This window comes from Myotis brandtii, unplaced genomic scaffold (genome assembly GCF_000412655.1).
Source record: "Myotis brandtii unplaced genomic scaffold, ASM41265v1 scaffold909, whole genome shotgun sequence".
Lineage (NCBI taxonomy): Eukaryota > Metazoa > Chordata > Mammalia > Chiroptera > Vespertilionidae > Myotis > Myotis brandtii.
In genome coordinates this window covers 24,908-48,553 of record NW_005371742.1, presented here as the reverse complement: position 1 = coordinate 48,553, position 23,646 = coordinate 24,908, and the positions used below count along the sequence as shown (strand labels likewise).

The following is a 23,646-nucleotide window of genomic DNA, read 5'->3' as shown; positions in this document are numbered from 1 at the left end:
TCAGATATTTACATTACGATTCATAACAGTATCAAAGTTACAGTTATGAAGTAGCAACGAAAATAATTTTATGGTTGGGGGTCACCACAACATGAGGAACTGCATTAGGAAGGTTGAGAACCACTGCAGATGCTTGGCTTTCAAGGAAACAAATTTCTTATAAGGGTGTTTCACTTGTTAAAGTTAAGTAGCAAGAAACGAATTCTTTCTCTTTTATTTTATTTTTTGCTAGTTCATGTAATCCGTAGAGCATAGAGAATTTTAAAGGTGTTTTTTCTTGTCAAACGGAAGTGTTCCTCTTACTATGGCAACAGCTAAGTGGCTTTCACATTCAGGATAAATCCCTCCAGGCTACTTGGAAATGATTCCAGAGACATTTGCTTTTAAAAAGTGTGAGAGAATATATACAGAGGTGGGCAATAGTAGGTTTACAGATATTCATATGGAAAATCATACAATAATTAATAAACTTTGTGTTTTGTGTACTCACAACTATAAACCTACTTTCACCACCCTTGTATAACATCAAATTTGCCATATTAACCAACTTTAAATGTATAGCTTAGTGGTGTCTTAATTCATGCTACTATAATAAAAATACCCCAGACTAGATGGCTTAAACAATAAAGACTTATATCTCACAGTTTTGCAGTCTGGGAAGCTTAAGATCAAGGTGCTGGGGTCTGGTAAGGGCCCACCTCATGTCTTGTAGACAGCCACCTTCTCACTTTCTGCTCACATGGCCAAGAGACTAATCATCTCTCTCAAATATTTTCTTATAAGGGTACTAATCCCATTCATGAGGCTCTATCCTTTATGACCTAATTACCTTCCAAAGTCCCCACCTTCAAATACCACGATATTGGGGATTAGGCTTCAACATATGAACATTGAGGGGACACAAACATTCAGTTCATAGCAGGAGGTATTAAGTCCATTCAAATTGTTGTGCAGTCATCACCACCGTTCATCTCCAGAACTTTTTCATCCTCCCGAACTGAAACTCCAAACCCATTAAACAATAACTCCTCATTTTCTCTCTCCCCAAGACCCTGGCAGCCATTCTACTCTGTCTACCCATTTGACTACTCGATGTACTTCATTTACATGTAATCATACATTATCTGTCCTTTTGTGATTGGTTTATTTCATTTAGCATGATTATCTTCAAGGTTAATTCTCATTGTAGCATATGTCAGAATTTCCTTTTTAGGGCTGAATAATATTTCATTGTATGAATACACCACATTTTGTTTATCTAGTCATCTATTGAACATTTGTGTTTCTTCCCCCTTTTGACTTTTGTGAATAAAAAAACCTGAATCCTTTCTTAATATATATTATTATGGAAGAATTTACTCTGAAAAGTCACCCATCCTCTGATTCAAATAAGTAGCCTTCATTTAGAATTTAGTGAAAATGGTCCCTTGTATCTCTCCTTCAATTTTTTTTTATACCTTGGCTTTTCTCTGTATTTATAAAATCATTCTTCTTCTCCCATCTCCATTTCAGCGTTTCTCTCTGGTTCAGTGATTATTTTTTGCTTGTTTTCTTCTCAGAGCTCTAGTCTATCCTTAAGGCTTCTGACCCACCTGGCCTTCAAATAATATATCTCTCTATGAGCTTTCTATGAGTTTCACATTTCAATTCCCTGCCAAGATAATTCGATTTGAATGCCTCTCATCACCACAGACTCAAATGACTAACCAAACTCATCCCTTCTACCAAACTCACCTTTCCTGTTTGTTGTCTATAGAGACATATACAAAGACCTGTTGATACACTATAATCTTAGTGGATTTTATAAGCTGCAAATTTGATTATATAAAGACTATGCCTATTTTTTTAAATGGCCCACAGTAAATTCCAGACTTCCATCATTACTCTTTTTAACCCCACCTCTTGCCTGCCAACCACATAGAACTATTTGCAGTTTGATGAAAATGCAATATCATTTCATTCCTATTGATTGATTGAATGATTGATGGTATATTACTAGTCCTATCTGGAATGTCTTAAAGACTCAGCCAAAATGTTTCCTTCTCTGTAAAGCTGAATCTTTCCTCTAGACCAGTGGTTCTCAACCTTCTGGCCCTTTAAATACAGTTCCTCATGTTGTGACCCAACCATAAAATTATTTTCGTTGCTACTTCATAACTGTAATGTTGCTACTGTTATGAATCATAATGTAAATATCTGACATGCAGGATGGTCTAGGCGACCCCTGTGAAAGGGTCGTTCGACCACCAAAGGGGTCGCGACCCACAGGTTGAGAACCGCTGCTCTAGACCAAGTTGGTCATTCTGCCTCCAAAGTTCCCATTGCATATTACATTTATCATATCACGTATCACATACTCACAAAATAATTCTCAGATGATATTACAATTATTTATTTGTTTGACCCTTGTTCCTAATAAACTCTGAACTTCTTGAGGGCACTGATTCTCTTATTCACCTTTATAATCCTTGTTCCTCACACACAATGGGCACTAAAATAATGTTTTGTGAATCAGTGAACCAGACTGATAGTCCTTCAAATTTGACTGTTGAAAGAGCCTTCTAACAGATTTTCCTACCATCAGTATTTCCTGTCTTAAAAGTATTCTGTATCTTGTCAACAGATTCATATTTTGAAAAAACAACTTGAAATCAGGGGACTACCATAATTCCCCAAAGTCAGTTGCTCCCAGTCTAAAATATAGACTAAAATTCTTAGCCTAAAATTTAAGGTTCTCCTTAATATGGTCTCTTAACTACTATACATTTTGTCTATTAAATTGGTGAAACAAGTTATTTGCCACAGGTGAGATATGACTAAAGTATGTTAGGATAAAGTACCTCGCATAATTATTTATATGTCCTCCTTGTTTCTCAGACCATTGGAATCGTCCTGAGGGCACAATGGGTCTTGGCCCTTATTCAGAGCATCTTGCACATGAAATTCTGTCAGTTATCATTTAAAAACACTTTCTGATCTCTCTCTATTATATCCCTGTTCACTATAATTATTCTGGTTGGAGTGTTCTTTCTCCAGCCTCTGCTTATCAAGATTTTACCTACTCTGTGGGCCTATCTCCAGTGCCAGTCTCCTTTGAAACCTTCTTTGAGTGCCCTGACCTCCTGCCACTTTACAATGAATCTCGTCCTCCCCTGTGCGTCTTTTTTTGTCCTTGTTATAGTCTCTTGATACCTCCATCTTGCTTAAATTTTAATTGAATATATACATGTATTTTCTGTCCTCTATAAAATTCAATGAAGAAAAGGATTTGGTCATGTTGTGTGTTTTTTAAAATATATTTTTATTGATTTCAGAGAGAAAGGGAGAGGGAGAGAGAGAGAGAAATATCAATGATGACAGAGAATCATCGATCAGCTGCCTCCTGCTGGGGATCGATTCCCACAGCCTGAGCCCGAAACCTGGGCATGTGCCCTAATCGGGAATCAAACCCATAACCTCCTGGTTCATAGGTCAAAGCTCAACCACTCACCCACACTGGCTAGTGGATTTGGTCTTATTGATTTTTATTAGCTACCATGTCTTAAGTTATGTTCCCTACTTTTTTTCTTTAATGAAAAGATTGATCTATACCTTATGGAAGAAAAGCAATAAGGTAAGGGAAACATTCATAGTGTTAAGCTGTATAATTTCACATTGCTGTGAAGAAATTCAAGGATCTCTATTTGGAATTACAAGGTGAATGTCTAAATGAAATAATATAGGTTGTTTTTTCACTTTAAGGGTTTCATTGGTTCTCCTGGGGAAGCAGGACAGCTGGGGCCTGAAGGAGAGAGAGTGAGTACGTTTTACATTACCTTTAGAGTGATGCGCATGTGGTGATGTACAGCAGAGTCAAAGACTGCTCTGTCAGGCAGGTCATCCTACTGAGAGATACACATATGGTGATGTACAGCAGGGTCATGGACTCCTGTGTCAGGCAGGTCATCCTACTGAGTAATATACATATGGTCATACACAATGGAGTCATGAACTCCTGTGTCAGGCACATCATCTTACTAAGTGAAGCAAGCCAGCTTTAAAATAAATTACCTACCAGAAATATAATTAAATTCTCTTAAATGTTACCAAATTTTGTTTTGAGAAAGTAAATGGTACAAATATATATGGCTAGCTATTTTTAATTCAGTTAAAAAAACACAAATTGAAATATTAAATATCTAATCATGAAAATTTTATTTTGTAATTCATTACTCTTTAATTCAAGTATAAACTCTTAGCAGGTCTTGTATTTTATAATGCATTAGGCAGCAAATAATTCAGAAGATATATTTTTTTGTTTAGTTTAATAATGAAAGATACCTATCCATAAATGTAGGTACTTATAAATAAAGATTGAATATTTGCAAAATAATGTTATACTTTTAAAAAGTAATCAGATATGTAGAAAGGCCTGGCATTCCAACTTCATCTTATCTAGTTTTAGGTGCCATAGCAGTTTATTGATTTCTATTTGCATACCTTCATTTACATTGTTAATATTAATTTAAAAAGTAAAATTAAATAATATCAGCATAACATAAGGTTTGAAAGCAAAGAAAGTCATATTCAAAATTTAGCATTTAACTCTATTATTATAAGAATGCTATTGAAGCCAAAATTGTCCTTTCTGGAAACAAGTGAAAGTAAACCAGATCATTCTTTGCTAGATGAGTTTTCAAATTTATAGTTTTTCAACTGGGTGAATTAAATTGCATTTTCTTGTTATTACTTGTGAATGCCCTTCCAGAGAAGAAATATTCAGAATTTAAACGTGCTGTAAAGGCAATCAAAATGTTCATTCTTCTTTGGTGAGATGAGGTGAGGATTTACCCTTGGAAAACATACAGGTCACTTGTTTCACTTGTAAAAAATATCTTCAGCATGATCCCAACTAAGCTACTTACCTGCCGTGTGATACAGCAGTCTTGTAGATGATGTTTCCAATCCATCATGCAAACAACTGAGCTGCTTCTCATTTACCGAAGAGGTATATACAGTTCACATTGTTAATTACTCTGCTGCTCATGATACAATTCTTTCTTGACCTTTTGGCATGAACTTATTTCTAGTAATTGATGTAGTAAATAAGCCAAAGTTATAAGTCATTGCAAAATGTTACCATCTTAGATTTAAGGATCCTAGTGTTGACACTGACCTTCAATAGGCACACTGCCTGCAATCATATGCACTAATTTTGACCAGTCTGTATAAAAATATTAAGACCCTTGCAAATCATAAATATAAGATCATTGTGAGATAGTGTGCCTATCATGGTACAATGTCCTAATATCATTTGGCTACTTAAAATTCTGATTAAAACCATAAATGATGTACCTAGTGAGGTGTCATTATGTTATAAAACATTTAAGTAGAGAAAAGCAGAAAAAAATAATGTAGTGCTAATCACTCCTGAAAACAAATGGAAAGAAACAGTTCTTTCTTGAATTTAATAATATATATAATATTTATTTATGAAAAATATATTTATTTATAAAAAATGCTTATATAATTCTCTCTGCACTATCCTGAGATTTAGTGAAGCTACTAAAATTTTAGAAAATATCTGATTAAAAAAATAAGGTTGATGGTAGTCTATAAAGATGCATAAAGTACCAATGAAATTAATCATAATACTCACCTATAAACTCTCTTTCAAAGGAGACATTAGATAAGTATTTCTCAGACACTGTTGAGTTGAAAATAGATGGATTGCTTTAACCAATTATATCTTCAAACTTATCTTTATACTAGAGGCCTGGTGCACGAAATTCGTGCACAGGAGTGTGTGTGTCCCTCAGCCCAGCCTGCACCCTCTCCAATCTGGGACCTCTCACGGGATGTCTGACTGCCTGTTTAGGCCCGATCTGCCTAATGAACAAAATAAATGGGCAGTCGGACATTCCTCTCAATATCCAGGAATGCTGGCTCCCAACTGCTCACCTGCCTGCCTGCCTGATTGCCCCTAACAGCTTCTACATGGCAGCCTGATCACCCCCTAACCACTCCCCTGCCAGCCTGATCAACACCTAACTGCTCCCCTGATGGCTCAATTGACCCTAACTGCCCTGCCCTGTCGGGCTGGTCACCCCTAACTGCTCTCTCCTGCCAGCCTGATTGCCCCTAACTGCCCTCCCCAGCTGGCCTGGTTGCCCCCGAATGCCCTCCCCTGTTGGCCCGGTCCCCCTAACTTCCCTCCCTTGCCAGCCTGTTTGCCCCTAACTGACTTCCCATGCCAGCCCGGTCACCCCTAACTGCCCTCCCCTGCTGGTCTGATTGCCCACAACTGCCCTCCCCTGCAGGCCATCTTGTGTCCACATGGGAGCGGCCATCTTTAACCACATGGGGGCAGCCATCTTGTGTTGGAATGATGGTCAATTTGCATATTACCTCTTTATCAGATAGGATACTATTAATCCCAAGTTACATGGTTCTGACAGATTTCTTAGTTTCTAAGGCTTATCCTATCTAATAGAAGAGTAATATGCAAATTGACTATCACCCCAACACACAAGATGGCCACCACAAGATGGCTGGCAGGGGAGGGCAGTTGTGGTTGATCAGGCCTGCAAGGGAGGATAGTTGGGAGCAACCAGGCCTGCAGGGGAGGGCAGTTGGTGGGGACCAGGCCTGCAGGTGAGGGCAGTTGTGAGGGACCAGCCCTGCAGGGGAGGGCAGTTGGGGGCAACCAGGCCTGCAGGAGAGGACAGATACGGGTGACCTGGTGGACAGGGGAGGGCAGTTAGGGGCAATCGGGCTGGCAGGGGAGCAGTTAGGCGTTGATCAGGCTGGCAGGGGTGTAGTTAGGGGGTGATCAGGCTGTCAGGGTGGGGCAGTTAGGGGCAATCAGGCAGGCAGGCAGGCGAGCAGTTGGGGGCCAGCAGTCATGGATTGTGAGAGGGGTCCCAGATTGGAGAGGGAGCAGGCTAGGCTGAGGGGCACACACACCCCTTGCACGAATTTCATTCACTGGGCCTCTAGTAAGTTGTTATAAGTCTCAAAGTGATTATATCAGGGTGCTTTGGAATGCAAGTTAAAGAAAACCCCAACTCAAACTGGCTTTAAAAAGGAGGACATTTTTAATAATGATAATAAGGATAATTACAAATTATTTATTGAATGTTTATGCTAGTACATATGCAAGGCCCTGTAAAAATACTGCTTATTAATTAATTCATAATACCCAGTGAGATAGGGACTATTATTATTCTTACTATAGATGAAGAAAATGAGGCACAGAGAGAATGACTATATATTAAGATCAGAGCCAGGATTTGAACATAGATATTCTGGCTCCAAAGACTCAGTGCTTAAGAACTATGCCCTGCTGTTTCTTACATGACCAGAAATCCACAGGTTAGGTGGGATCCAGGCACAGTATGATTTTGAGCCCAATGATGTCATCATCCTTCTCCCTGCTTTGCCTTTCAATGAGGTCATCATCCTTCCCCCTGCTTTGCCTTGCCTAATGTTGGCTTTATCCTAAGGCTTATCTCCCATGTGATTGCTAGATTGACAGTGTACAGGCTAAATGTGCCCTTGTGTATGTCAAGCCAGTGAGACATGGGGACAGAGGGGAGGTAATTGGCCCTTGGGCATGGAAAATAAGACCTCCCTGTTGTCTGGTTGTGTCAAGTTTGATTGTATGCCTACCTGTGGACAAATAACTATCACCAGAGAAATGTCGGGATTCCATTTGGAGGTACAGATGGGATGGATTCCTGAAGGTGAAGAAAAGGGTCTGCTTCAGTTACGTTAATATATTGAAGCGTTTCTGAATATCTCACCAATTTAAAAAACACTTTATTTCTATCTTTGGCATATTTCATTAATGTTTGAGAAGAAGTGTCTAGCTCAATCATTTATTCAACAAATATTTATTTTTTATATATTTTTTTATATTCTAGGGTGTTCCTGGGATTCGTGGAAAGAAGGGTCTTAAGGGAAGACAGGTAGTTCAATTCTTGTTTCCCGAGGTTCAGTTAGAGCAATATAATCTAATTATGTGTATGTTTCTCACCTATTAAAATATGAATGTGGTTAATCTCATCCACAATCCATGTCATTCAACAGAATTTAATTTTTGCCACAATCTAGCAAGTACTACCTGAGAATGTGAAGGAAAATTTAGATTAAAAGTAATTTAAAAATTAGCACTTCTAACCCATTTAATGTACCTTTTCCCCCATAACAAGGGGCTAATATGTCACAGAAAATACATGAACAATTTAAAACACTGATGATAATACTATTCACTCTCATGGTTTAGAGGTTTTTTACAGGCCTGCTTCAGATGTTAGCTGAGAAACTACTTTGTTATAGCTTGTTATATTTTCAGGTTAAAAAAAAATCAATGAAGGTGAATTTTTCCAGATAATGTAATACTTCTGAGAGATGGGTGGACATTTTGACATCATCCAATACCCTATTTAACCAATGAAAAAGCTGTGTGTGGTTCAGGGGAGCATCTTCAGGTTACCCTGGCTGAGTCAGTACAGCTAATCCACCACCTGCTTTTCACATGTGCTGTTATCCAAAGATAATGACTAGGGTGGGACATTCTGTGCTACACTGTTCTCTAGTCTATGAGGAAGAAAATTGCTTTTCATGATACCTTTTCTAAACTTTGGTGTATATAAATAAAACCTTGATGATAATGCTAAAGAATTACATATCTCACCAGAATATTTATATTATTTTAAAGCATTTTATCCTTTGACCTTTGCAATAGTTCTTAAAGGTAGATGTTAAAAGACTTGCTCAGAATCACATAGTTAAAATTGGTAAAATCAAGAATTGAGCCCAGCTCCTCTGAATACAAATCCAGGACCCTTTTTCTTACTTCTTAGTTATTTCTGCTGACTGTCTTCTACTCATTGCTTAGAAGAGCATTATTTATTTTTTCCCGTCTTTTAGACAAAATATGATAAAAATTATTTTAAAGTTTCACTTTAAAGACTTTAATGTATTAAGATTGAACTTACCAAACTGTCAAAGTATAAAAAATAAGCCAAACATTTTTTTCTTGCACTTACATTCAACTTTAAGACTAGCCTTGTAGCAACAACTGAACTGTTACCATTCCCATCATTACCACTGATTATTCTCAAGCCCTGTGCTAAATATTTTGTATGCCGTCTAATTTAATTACACTCTACTTTACTTCAAAATGTTAAAATGTAATTTCTTTGTTTTACCCCTCAAACACAAATACTTCTCCATTTATTATGTGTTAAATATTTAAATTAAATGTGCAAATGTAGGCTGTCTCAAAATTGACAGTAGGTTAAGTTTATCTTCATTATTCTTGTATTCTCCATTCTGTGCTTAATTTTTTCCCATTCTTCTCTTATCAAAGTATGCTGTCAGTAGAAGAACAAATTAAGTTATTTATGCCACTATATAAATTAGTTCCAGTGTTTAAAATGTTACCTTACCTATTAGCAATTATATTTTAAACATATTTTAAGACAAAATAAATAATCTGCAATGGTGGAATTTTAGGGATTGGTGAAAAAATATTTTCTTAGAGCTCCTCTGATATGTCAGTTCAGTAGCTCCCAACTTTACTAATGTGGCTGGTCGTATATAAATATTAAATTTATCTTGGCAATATATAGGTAATATCTAGTTTGCTACTCCACAATGAACTATAAAATTATTTATGGAAATTTATAGATAAGGTCTGGGTTTCTTACACCAGGGAGAATTATAAAATTATCCAACACATGCTATCTATTTCAAAAGGGTAGTTCAAGAAAAACTGGAAAACCAGTACTGGGTTCTTTGATTATACTCTTCTTTATATTACAAAATCTGTAAAATTTTATTAATTTAAAAATGTATGCTTTTGTAATAGATGTAGATCCTTAGAAAAATTATATTTGAAGGACACATGTATCCTATTTTTTCGTAAATAGTGTTTATAATAGAAAATTTGTCTGATGCTGTAATATATCATGTATAGTATATATACTTTTTCTTGTCTTTGCCACAAAATGATTTGGCCGTGTTTATGAGGAAATTGCTGTGCTTAGAATAAGATACAGTTCTAGCTGCAAGGAAATTATGCCAAGGCTGACCTCACAGATTCTTACAGAATATTATCCTATGTGTAAGGCTCCCTTATGTTCTGTTCATTTTAAGTAAAATCATCTTCAGATAGCTTTGATATTATGTAAGGGCAAACATATTAGCATGGGGTAGTATGCATCATGAGGCACTTGTACTTGTCAGTTTAGGTGATTAAAATCCCATGAGAAGAATGGTCTCATTGCTGTTTAAGTAACAGTAAAAAGAAAATATCTTTTGATATGTCCACTCTCTATGATGTGGAAAATGTTAGTTGTGTGGAATTTAAATACGGCCATTTTCTCTTGGTAATCTATTAAATCATGTATGCTATTTGTTGTTATCGGTAAAGTAGACATTCAAATACAGAAGCAGAACTAAAGGATTCCAGGCCTCCATAAAAATGCTGACAGAAATCCATGCATCTGAAAGAATATTGCAGTAACCTAGAAAGGTTGAAATCTGAAAGTACCTATATCGAAGACACTTTTGGCTATACAAATGTCATACTGTTACCTCCAGTTTTCTGCTATATCAGAACTATTTATAACTGTGGGCTGATGCCTCATTAGGCAGCTACTGCTCTGTGGATCCCACATTATTTAATTTACTATCATCAGTATGAATAGTATGAAAAGATGTATTTTATTTTCATTATTACTCCCCTTTAACCGAATTAGTCTTTTTGTATTTCAAATAAGCTTGTTTCCTCAAATTGTAGGTAAGTAGAAGTATCAGTCTTATGAACATAGAATATTATGATTCAGTTTTAAGTAATTATTGTTACGTAATTTGTAGAATAACCGTAGCTCTTTATAGATAACTTTTTAAGTTTTATGTAACATTTTACACTTAGATTTTTGAAGTTTCTGAAATTAAGGCCAGAAACTGATAAAATAGTTTACTTCTCTTTCTGCATTATGTGTACTACGAAACACCTGACAGTCAATATAGTGAAGGTAATAGGCATAGAAAACTTCCAAGTCCAAGTTCAGGTCTTTCTAAATGTAATCAAGGTGAGCTTTTTTGGAATACTGAGTTGGTTTCTAACTTGTGTACTAAAGATCTATGTTTGATATTAATAATTTACAAAGTATTTAAATGTATACATATTGATATTATCCTATCTAATAAAGATGGAATATGCAAATTGATCATCACACCATCACAAAGATGGCAGTGCCCATAGCCACAAGATGGTGGTGCCCAGTCCCATCAGCCCCTCCAGAGTCCCCCAGTCCTTTCAGCCCTGCCAGGGGTTGCAGGCACATGGTGCGACTGAACCTGCCCTCAGCCCCCCAGCCGCGGGCAAGCCTTGAATGTCAGCTGCCCAGCCGCCCAGGGTGGGTCCAAGGTGCAGGCAAGCCTCAGATGGTGGTTGCCTAGCTGCCTAGGGCTGCCAGAGGCTCAGGTAACCAGGGCTGGCTGAGGCCTGCACTGGTGGCAGTGGCAGCAGCAAAGGTGTGATAGGGGCATCGCCTTCCCCTGATCGCTGGGTCGCCTCCTGCCCCTGAGGGCTCCTGGACTGTGAGCAAGCTGGGCTGAGGTACCCCCCCCCCAATAGTGAATGAATTTTCATGCACCAGGCCTCTAGTGTTAGATATAACATAATTATAGAGGAGTGGTGAAAATCCTGTTTATAGCTGTTCAAGAGTTAGTAATATTGCTAAGCTTCGGTTTTGAAAGATGTTGCTATAAATCATATACTCATATAGCTGGCCAAATGGTCACTTATTTTCCTGAGTAAACATTAAGCATGGAATTAAGTAGTTGTGAGCCAACTTCCTAGTGATGTCTGTATTTTTTAAAATAAAATTATAGGTTCACAAGTAAGAGATATCTTCTCTTAGACAGTAGAAATATTATATGAATGCTATTGAAAATGGATACATTATAAATAACATATTATTTTGGTTATTCAAGAGTTATTTATTATTTAGCCTCATACTGGTATTTTTAAATTTAATGTTTGTGTTAAAAGTTGTTTCACATTAAATTTTACTTCCCAGAAAACTCTTTTTTCCCCAAAAAATAAAACATTGTGCTTATTCAGTGTTTAGGAATTGAGTTGATATTTGTAACAAAATCTGTTTTTGTTTTCAACAGGAAGAGTAGGAAAACTGGCTTTGTTAGGAATTTGGTTTATTTTGGGAAGAAAGAGTATATAAAAATAATTATATTAGCAAATTCATTTGTTCCTTGGTCTTAGATTGTTGGTATTTGAGAATTTTTCTTGCTTGTATTATAAGCTATTTATGATTTCAAGATCTTAGTATAAAGTACTTACTAATCACTATATGTTTAAAACCTCATGTAATCAGTTATATATTAGTCAATAATGTGTACTCATGCTTTTGGATATAAGATATAGTTCCTATCTCTTCCTCTCCTCCCCTCCTACATGCTCTACATTGGATCAAAATCTTTACGGTCAGTTAATACCAGAGGACAGCCATAGGGTTCTAGATGCATTCAGTAGAACCAGTCTTTGAAGATGAGGAAGCCCAAGACACTGCTAATTCATTCTTTTCACTGTCTGTGAAAAGAACTCAAATCCTTTCTCCAGAGATCTATCAAAATATGGTAGTAGACAATCTTTATTGGCCAGGCCTCTTTTTTTTAATCTTCACCTGAGGACATGCCTTTTGTTTTTTTGGTTTTTTTTTTTAATTGAGTTTAAGAAGAGCCGAAGGAAGAGGGAGAGAGAAACATTAACATGAGAGTGAAACATCCATCAGTTGCCACTCGTACTCCCCCTCCTGGGGATTGAACCTGAAACCTGAGTTTGTGCCCTGACCAAGAGCCGACAATCTTTATTGGCCAGGCCTCTTTTTTTTAATCTTCACCTGAGGACATGCCTTTTGTTTTTTTGGTTTTTTTTTTAATTGAGTTTAAGAAGAGCCGAAGGAAGAGGGAGAGAGAAACATTAACATGAGAGTGAAACATCCATCAGTTGCCACTCGTACTCCCCCTCCTGGGGATTGAACCTGAAACCTGAGTTTGTGCCCTGACCAAGAGCCGAACCCATGACTTTTCTGTGTACGGGACGATGCGCCGACAAACAGCCACACTGGCCAGGGCTGGTCAGAACCTTTTAAAGACCATATTACTACTATTCTATTTTACATGCTTTATTGTCTTTATTTGAGAAGCTTCTTGGAACGTATCTGATATGAGTCAGTTTCCTTAAAAGCATAAAACCATCCACTGATTTATAATAAAAAAGAAGAATGCTATTTGTAAAAAACAGGGAAAGAACAGAAGGAGGATTTGTATGTATTTGTTCACTTCAGGTTTTATATATATTACATAATTCCAAGTAGCTCCATTTCCAATGAAAAGTTTTTAAACTTCATCCTGTAGTGCCACAATCAGGATATTTCTACAGTTGCTTTGAAAGAAAGCATTTTACAGGGCTCCCAGATTGATTGAGTCAGTATTCTCTCATACTAAATTGGCTATGCATATTTGTATGGTTCCATAGACCTAAAATACATGCCAGAACTAACTTGCCTGGATTGAAGATAAACATGAAATTGGAGATTGGGAGTTTTACTCTAAACAACTCTCAAACTGTTGTCAAAATATAGAGGTTTTAGCCATGGCTGGATTGGCTCAATGGATAGAGCGTCGGCCTGCGGACTGAAGGGCCCTGGGTTCAATTCTGGTCAAGGGCACATGCCTGAGTTTTGGGTTCAATCCCCAGTAGGGGACGAGCAGGAGGCAGCTGATCAATGATTCTCATCATTGATGTTTCTGTCTCTCTCTCTCTCCCTTCCTCTCTAAAATCAATAAAATATATTTAAAAAATATAGAGAGAGGTTTTCTCCCCCCCTCCTCTCTCTCTCTCTCTCTCTCTCTCTCTCTCTCTCTCTGTCAGGTGCAGGGGCCTGGGTATAGGTGGGAAAAAGGGAGGAAAATGGGTACATCTGTAATAGTGTCAACAATAAAAACAAAGTTAAAATAAATATTTTGTAACAGAAAAATCAGGAGTTTTTCAGACCTGATAGGAATCGATTATTTTTAAAAATCATATTACATTTAAAGTTTGACAAAGAGAAAAAGTGTACTCTGTTTTCTTCCTATGAAAATCAAAATATCACAGCCTTACAAGAGTGGAGGCATTGTAACACTCAACTGTGTTCTAATTCTAGAAAGGAGTGTCTCCTCTTCTTTTCTTACACATCCTTCTGCTACAAGACTCTATTTAAAGGAAACTGTATTTTGGCTTCTAACTCCAGTGTTAGAATTTCAGGATATAAAATCCTTCTGTTAGACATCTGTTATTAGTTTCTATCTTTAGCTCAAGAGCATCTTAAATTTGTACTGCACAGTAGTATTTCATATACATACATTTTATGGAAACTTTGGAAACGGTGTTTTCTTTTGCCTAGGAAAAGGTTGCATTTAATTCTATCATAAAGTACTACTGTTGCTAGAGCATTAGGAAAACTCATTAATTTTTAAATGATTCTGCCTCTTTCAGGAAAAAATGTATTTTCTAGATTCTGTTTTACTGGGTATAGTTCATAGAAATTATATTTGGCTAACTATAGCCTAACAAGAGCCCAAGACATTGAATTAAACCTACTTTCAAGTTTGGGACAGGTATTGAGAAGAGGAATACTCAATGGTGTACAGTTGGTAATTTGGGGGAAGGCTAGGCAGAGCTAGTTTTCATAGCTCTGCCAACAAGTGGAAATACAGCCAGGCAGTTATTTTCAGGGCAGATACATTAAGAGAAAACGTGGAGAACCTTGTAGGTTATCAAAACCAGGAATGTGAGGGTGTGGGTACAAATATGGCAGTGAGATTTGGCGTGGGTTTAGGGACTAAATTCTCTGTGTGGAAAAATGGCAAGAATAAGGTGAGGGCCCTTGTGATTGAGGGATAGGACATGATACTGTGTACCAAACCTGGTTCTTGCACACAGGAATAAGTGAGACTCCAATTCCTAGAACTGGAGTACAAGGTTGTAACCAAACCTTAAGAATAAGGCAGGGACTTGACTCTGAGAACTGAGTTCCAAATCATAGCTAGGTTAGCAATAAGCCTGACTTGATGCTAAGTGTCTGAGAATTGGACAAGAATTCCTTACATTCCTACCTAAGTTTAAAATTAGTCCCAACTATCAGGACATGGTTGGCCCTTGAAGTGCAGATCAAATTGTCCTACCTGTGAGGAAAAGAAGGGGGCAGAAACTGGATCATAGCAGAGTACTCCACACTGGAGCCTTTTCCTACAGTAATTGTGTTTCTTAAAGGATTTTAAAACACCACAATTTCTTGGTAATATGTATTCATATGTAGAACATGTGAATTAACTTCTGGGGTTTTTTTGTGTGTTTTTGTTTGTTTGTTTTTTTGTTTGTTTTTAGTGTTTCTAATCCTAGATAAGTTAGTGTGATCATCTCTTTTCATTGCTTAGTCTTGGAAAAAAGTTGAATTTCTGTTTTTATTGGTAATGCCTAGTTAGTGTATATGCCTTTTATGATTATTTTTTATCTATCTCTATTTTAGATCAAACATGTTGTTTCTAAATATTCATTCTTTAGAAAGAGCATAATATAATCATAGTTAACTGTGGTATTTAACAACAAAAAAAGTTTGCATTGCTTTTATGTTTTTAAATTTTACAAATCTGGGCATTAGTATTTTATGACTACCTTGGTCCTCATATTTCTCTAAATATTTTATATGCAGTATTTTTTCTAATTTCTATGTAGAAGTTGGAAAATAATCCTTTTACTAGACTCCCTAAGCAATAACTTTCCCACTGTTTCAAGATATTTACTTATACTACTGAGTATAGTATCTATGTGTGTTCTAAAATATTAACACACATATTTTCAGGCATATGAAGTCTGGAATACTTCTTTTGTTTTTAGTGTTTGAAAACTATCATTATTGGTAATAGTACCATTGTTAGGCCCAGACAAAGAGAAAAATTTGATCTGGGATCTGCACCTTTGAAGGCCCTGAACATCATGAACAAATAAATGTATTTATTGGTAAGAGTACCCTTGTTCCTCAGGATCCGGCACTTATCATTGGCAAAGTAACCCTAGACATCCACTTGTGTTACTATGTGTTAATTATCTATTTCTGTGTAACAGAATACCTGTTAGTGGTTTAAAACAGCAATAAATATATATTATTTCTCAGAGTTTCTGTGGGTCAAGAATTTGGGAGTGGCTTATTTGTGTGGGTCTAGTTTAGGCTTTCCCATGAGGTTATAGTTGAGATTTGGGGCAGGGCTATAGTCATCTGAAGGCTTGACTGGGGCTAGGGGATCCACTTTGAAGGTGGCTCACTACTGGCTGGCCATTTTGGCACTAGTTGGTGGGAGGCCTCACTTCCTCCTCTTGAGGGACTCTCCACATGCCAACTTGAGTGTCTTCATGACCAGAGTAAGGGGTCTATGGGCAAAGTGAACTAGCCTTAGAAGCTGCACACTATCACTTCTGTATTAAGTTGGTCACATAGACTAGCCATTTTTCAAATGGATGGTTCTACACAAGGGCATTAATACCAGGAAGTGAGAATCATGGAGGGATTCATCTTTGAGGCTGGCCACTATAGATAATAATATTCAAGCCTCAGAGAAATTGTTCTCCACATCTCTTGCTTATAACCTCAGTTCTGAATGCCGTAGAGGTTTGTAGATGGTACCATTGCCATCAGTAGAGACAGAAACTCTCAAGATTGTGGTATGGGTTGGAGCAGGCAGTAACAGATACATTAATTAAGTTATCTAATTCTCCTTTCATTGCAATAGTCTCTTATATAATAAAGTACTATTTCCTGGTAATGCAAAGGTTCTATTTTCTTGCTTCTCTTTGTGTTCCCATGTATGGTTTCAGAGGTAATAGAATTAGTGCAATATTTGCAACAGCTGCACTCAAGAGACTGAGAATGTTGTGCATTATTTAAGAAATCATATTACTCTTAAAGTTGCATTTCATAGGTATAGACACAAAACTCATGAAGCATGACAAAAATTCTTTACATTGGCAATGAGGTAGATAAGAAATATTAGAATTATTGTTTTCAGTATAGATGTTTAATTAAATTAAATTTAAAAGTTTAAAAAGTGAATATAAAAATTTAACTAATATTGATATTCATTAATTATAATTTGAAACAAAAAATAAAAAGCAGCAAAAGTATTCAGAGGTGATTCACTTAAATTTTACAAATCTAGAACTAATGTCAGTGGTTCTTATATTAAGCATCACCTCATAGTAAAAGTTGCTTGTAGGACTTTAGAATTTCTCTATTTAATGATTTAGTTACTGATTATATTAGTTTTCTATCTATTGCTGCATAAAAATACCACAACATCAGTGGCTTAAAACAACATGCATTTATTATCTCCCAGATTTCATGGGTCAGCAGTCCAGGTACTACTTAACTGGTCTTTCTGCTCAGGGTCATAAGCCTCCACTCAAAGTATCAACTGGCTGCATTATCATCAGGAGGCTTGACTGGGGAATAATTCACTCCCAAGCGCATTCATGTTGTGAGAAGAAATCTTTTGCTGAAGGTCATAGAAAGGTTGTAGAACTGAGTGTCCTGGCTTTTTGCTGGCTCTTGGCTGTAAGACAACTTCAGTTCCTTTGGACTGTCCACAATGCCTAGAGGTCACCCATAGTTCCCTGCCATGTGGGTACTTATTTTATCAGGCTCACAATGGAAGTCACTAGCTCCAGGCTGCTAAGATGTAGTCTTAGATGTTATGACACAATCACATCAGTTACTTCCTATATCACCTTTGCTGTATTTTGCTATATTTGTTAGGAGAAGCAAGTCACAGTCTCACCCACACTTAAGGGAAGGGTATCATACAAAAGTGTGAACACCAGGGAGTGGAAATCATTAGGGGGTCACCTTAAAGTCTGTCCACTGTACTGATCAAACAGTGGAAATGAGTGAGAGAATTATTCACAACTTTAAGAGAGCAAATGAAACCCCTGAAATGTCATATCCTATCTAATAATAGACAAACATGGTAATTGACTGTACCTTCGCTATGCCTCCCATTGGCTAATCAGCAAGATATGCAAATTAACTGCCAACAAAGATGGCGGTTAATTTGCATACATAGGTGCAAAGCGGCAGAGCGAAGACTGAAGGCAGCTCCGGCTGGAACGAAGACCTGGGTCCCGGGTGCTGGAGGAAAACCGGTGCCGGCAGCCAGGGGGAGGGAGGCCTATTGCACAAATCTTTTCGTGCAACAGGCCTCTAGTATATATATAAAAGCATAAGCAACCATCTGGCCTTCCAACCAGTAACTATGATGCGCAATGACCACCAGGGGACCAGATGCTCAATGCAAGAGCTGCTGAGCTGCAGTGACTTGGCATCTGTGGTTCTCGGGTGACGCAACTGGAACCAGAGAGGAGGGAGTCTGATTCCAGGGTGCATCACCCGAGAACCACCCTCTTGCAATCCAGGACCCCTCGGAAGATGTCAGAGAGCCAGTTTTGGCCCAATCCCCACAGGCCAGGCTGAGGGACCCCAGTATTCTTTATAAAATAACATTTTCTAATTGATCCAAACAATGAGAATGTATAAATAGGATTATGAATAGCACAGAAGCAATAATGCAACTCTGGCATGTCCATTAGAAGATATTACCTTTGTGAAATTGGCAAATTGGGCAAGAAAGGTAAAAACTCGAACTTTCCTATGGATAATCCTGAAAATGACCATTACATCTTGGTAGTGTGAGGATATTTCTAGGAGAGCACAGTTTGATTTTAGTTATGGCTATAGTTTTCCAGTAGATAAATATGAGAGGAAACTTACTGTTTTATTTTGTAACACATTCTTTCAAGTGGAGAAAGAAATTGTATAAATTGTCCTTTGTGTTCTAAGTTCAAAGACAAAGTGTTTTGTCCTTATTCCATATTTCACAACCAATCTTTAAGATCATTTTTTGGAAATATATGGCTGCAAACATTAAGTTTTATTATTAAAGGAATATAGAACCTCCCCTGCATTAGAAAACAAAATACCATGCATGTAGTTACCAGAATTGAAATAACAACTGAATAAACAGTGAATAAGCAATAACATTTTCAATAGTATAAAACATTGGCTTGATATTCTTCAAAAGAAAATATATGTTCAATATATACCTAAATATGATTTTTGTGACATTAACTGTACTATGTTTCATAAAGCAAGAAAATATGTCTAGGTTTAGTAGAAATTATTTTAAAAATTGATGACACAATTGTAGAAATAATTGTTCTTTGTGTTCTAAGTTCAAAGACAAAGTGTTTTTCTCATTATTGTTCCATAGTTCACAACCAATCTTTAAGGTCAACATGTAAGGAAGATAAAAATAATAAAACAAATGATCTCTATCTGGAATAGGAAATTAAAAATGAAATGTTTAGCCCTAACCAGTTTGGCTCAGTGGATAGAGCGTCGGCCTGCGTACTCAAGGGTCCCAGGTTCGATTCCAGTCAAGGGCATGTACCTTGGTTGCGGGCACATACCCAGTAGGGAGTGTGCAGGAGGCAGCTGATCGATGTTTCTCTCTCATTGATGTTTCTAACTCTCTATCCTTCTCCCTTCCTCTCTGTAAAAAATCAATAAAAAATATTTTTAAAAAAATAAAATAAAAATGAAATGTTTAATGGGTAATAAAGTGAGAGGAGAAATAATACATAAAACTTTGAAAAGTAGGTATTATTCAGTTCAACTAAATTGTTTCAGGGGCAAAGTCAAGTTGAACTATGTATTTATTATAAAGACTGGAGGCCTGGTGCACGAATTCATGCACGGGTGAGGTCCCTCGGCCTGGTGGGCAATCAGGGCCAATCGGGGGGGAGGGACGGGCTGGCTGGCCAGGGAGCTGCGGGAAGTTGGCTGGGTGCAGGAGGTTAGCTGTGGGAGTACACTGACCACCAGGGAGGGCAGCTCCTGCATTGAGCGTTTACCCCCGGGTGGTCAGTGCACGTTATAGCAAGCGGTCGACCAGTTGCTTAGGCTTGAACTACCAGAAGAACAAGAAGTTGAAATTAATATATAATTGTTTTTATGCTGGTTGTAGAAAGTAAAGATTTTATGGTAAGTGGATAACTAATCACAGTTCTGTCCCCTCTCCCTTCTCCCTCTCTTGGGGGCTGGGGGTGGGGTGAGGGAGAAATCAGAGTTTTGTGCAAAGATGAACTGGAGACCAGCTCTTCTCTCTAGATGAGGATGGGGGCTAATCAGTCCCAGATAGCGATACATCCTAGTCTAGGCAGTCCTGAGCGAGTCCCCAAAGATGTTTTTAGCAATCTGACTACTTGTTTAGACTGATTGTTTCTTCATTTCTTAAGAAGACGTTTCCTGAGATAGAATCCACATATCATAAAATTCACCCCTTAAAGTGCCCAATTCAGTGGTTATTAGTAGATCCAGAGAGTTGTGCAGCCATCACATTAATTTTAGAACATTTCCATCACCTCAGAAAGAATCCCTGCACTGATCTATTAGCACTCAGTCCCCAATTCTCCCCCACACCACCAGCCCTAGATAACCAGTAATCTGCATTCTATCTCTATGGATTTGCCTATTCTGGACATTTCACATTAATGAAATTATGTAATATGTCCTCCTTCTTTATTATTTCACTGAGGTTTCTGGAAAACCTACTTAGGATCTATCTAAAAAGTCAGTCATCTCTTTCTTTTCAGATTTTATTGCAGTATTTTTCCTCTACTTTTTCCATTACCTGTGCATCATAAATACTTTCAAATACCCATATTAGCTCATACTGAATAGAATGATGTATTGCCGATTTGTGAGCTTGTTGACAACAGAATTTGATTTCCAAGGACAATGAAAACAAAATGCCTTTCTGAACTTCAACTGACTTTGAAGAGAGTATGGCTACAATATGTTTGAATACACAGATGGTTTTTGCATTACCCTCTGGTTACAGAATAAGAAAAACTGCTTCTAGTTAACTATGTCTTAGAAATAGCATACAGTTTCCATTGTTAAACCATCTTTTTATTTTTTTTATTGATTTTTTTTATTGATTTCAGAGAGGAAGGGAGAGGGAGAGAGAGATAGAAACATCAATGATGAGAGAGAATCATTGATTGGCTGCCTCCTGCACGCCCCACACTGGGGAATAAGCCCACAACCCAGGCATATGTCCTAACCGGGAATCAAACCGTGACCTCCTGATTCACAGGTTGATGCTCAACCACTGAGCCACGCCAGCTGGGTTAATCCATCTTTTAAACTTAGCCCATTCATGTTTGTACTAGTGAGCCAGGGACTTTTGCTAGTCTGTTAAACATATAATAATTAATACTGGGTTGCCTAAATAAAGAGATTATAAGAATCTAAAATGTAGTTTATTTTTTGATAGTCTCATATGTTTTTAAAAAATAAAAATTATTAAAGTGTTTATATTAAGTCTTATAAATCATTTTGTAAAGTAGCCTTTTAAATCCAGTGGTAAATCCTTAGAGAAAAACTGTAGTAAAATAAAATTAGAGTAACCGAGTTATGTCATAGTAGAATTTGTAATGAGTAGACTTTTAGTCTTTATAGTTTCACGATGTAGATTCTCAGTGGGCATCTGGGAAGCTTAATTGTCAGTGGCACCACATTTTGTCTTTGCGGTATTTATGTGCAGTATGCCTTCCCCCAATGAAATTGCACTTTATTGGCTTTTTACATGTTGCATCTCATCTTGTGTTGGGGAGTTAAAGGAGTCAGTGTGGTAGAGCAGAAAGAGAGCCGGCTCTGCCCTCAGACTGACTCCACCCAGTTCTCAGTCGAGGCTGCAGGTGACGTCACCTCTTGTGCTTTAATTTCCTCAACTGGAAAGTGAAAATATTAGTACTCATTGATTCGACCTGTTGTGAAGATGAAGTGAAGTAATGTATATCCAATAATGTGTATAAGGCCCTTAACATATTATGGGGCATGTAAAATAACTTTTATAGAATATAGGAATATGGTACTTCACCAAACCAATGAAGTGTTATGCAAAACAAATACACATTTTTGTTGCACTTCCATAAGGATTAGAAACTAAATATCTGTAGGTAAACTCCTTATCAGAAAGTTAAATTGAAATCTTTATCTATTTTGGATTTAACAACATTTCTTTCTCTTTCCCTGGGCCAGGGTTTTCCAGGTGACTTCGGAGAGAGAGGCCCCGCTGGTCCTGATGGTAGTCCTGTGAGTAAATTGTGATGGCCTAGCTTTGCAACCTATCAGCACTCAGGCTGCACAGCAACTGTGCTTTCCCTCCTCATCACCACATTCATGAATAAGCTCTGTCGGTCAGACAGTTTCGATACCGCTGTGCACATTCCAATCTGTAATTTTACAACATAGGGAAATAAGCAAAAAATGTTTAATGAATAAACTGTATCCTGAGAGACAATCATTGAAATTAGTTTGACCATGTTAAATGTCACTGCTCAAGTAAAATATTTGAAATATATGATCACAATATTGACTTGCATATGTGTGGGAGAAAGGAGCCTTGTTAGTACACGAAGCTACAAGCAAGCTGCAGGTAAAATTTGTGTTTTTAGTGATTGCTCTTTTACACTCAAATGTGTCATTGATTAACCTTTTGAGTATTTCATAGAGAAGTCTTCTCGGAAACTCAGATTAGGGAATCACCATTCTAAAATGTGTTATCAAAGAATGATGATGGATTGGTACTTTTTTGACACTAGGTAGAATTACCTTCACTTTTTTGCCCTCAAAAAGCATCCAATAACTATCTCCCAATTTATGCCATTCACACATTTTTTTTTCATAAACGTTTAAAATGAAATTAGAATCAACCACAAAAACCTTAAAGCCTAAATTAGGCATAGTTCTTATATTTAGACATAGGTAAATTACTAGCATTTATGCTTAAAATAAAGTATTTGAAAATAGTTTCTTTTTTATTTCTTTTTATAAAGTATAGCTATATTAGCTTATTTAGTGAATTTAGTCAAAGTTTTATTTGTTATAATGGTGTCTTAAATAGAGTGTTTACTATCTTTCTCTTGCCCATAATTCTGGGGAGCTTTCCATTTCAAGCTAATAAAGTAAGCATTATTTACTTTTTTCTTTAATATCATTTATGTTCAATCATGCACCACCTAATGACAGGGATGTGTTTTGATATATCATCATTAGGTGATTTCGTCATTGTGTGAACATCGTAGATGGCACTTACACAAACCTAAATGGTACAGCCTACCACACACCGAGGCTATGTGGTGTACCACTGACATATGTGCTGTTCGTTGTTACTGGAACGCCATTGTGAGGCACACGACTGTACTTGCATAACTAGTGTGCAAGTACACTAGTATAAATCTTATTTAATATTTTGTCAGTAAAATGTACATAAAGTTTGTTAGGGTTGGACTCCTACAATATTTAAAACTTTCCTTTTTGAAATCTGTTCTTTGTTTAAAATATAATACTTCTTGAGGAACATTTGAGTCTTTAAAGATCTTTAAAATGCAAGGATAAACTGGATATTTTCAGTGTATTAGTTTATAATTCTCCATAGTTTATACTATGCTGTTGTTTAAAAACAATCTGA

General features: G+C 37.0%; 1 protein-coding gene across 1 annotated transcript in view; it reads left to right on the top strand.

The window, feature by feature from the left end:
* The window catches only part of LOC102250919 (collagen alpha-1(XXIV) chain), a 113,041-nt gene that overhangs the window by 75,798 nt on the left and 13,597 nt on the right, over positions 1 to 23,646 (top strand). Inside the window, exons 12-14 of the mRNA XM_014532756.1 lie at positions 3,742 to 3,795; positions 7,905 to 7,949; positions 22,215 to 22,268. Coding sequence (XP_014388242.1) covers positions 3,742 to 3,795; positions 7,905 to 7,949; positions 22,215 to 22,268 — 153 coding nt within the window. The remainder of the gene's footprint in view (positions 1 to 3,741; positions 3,796 to 7,904; positions 7,950 to 22,214; positions 22,269 to 23,646) is intronic.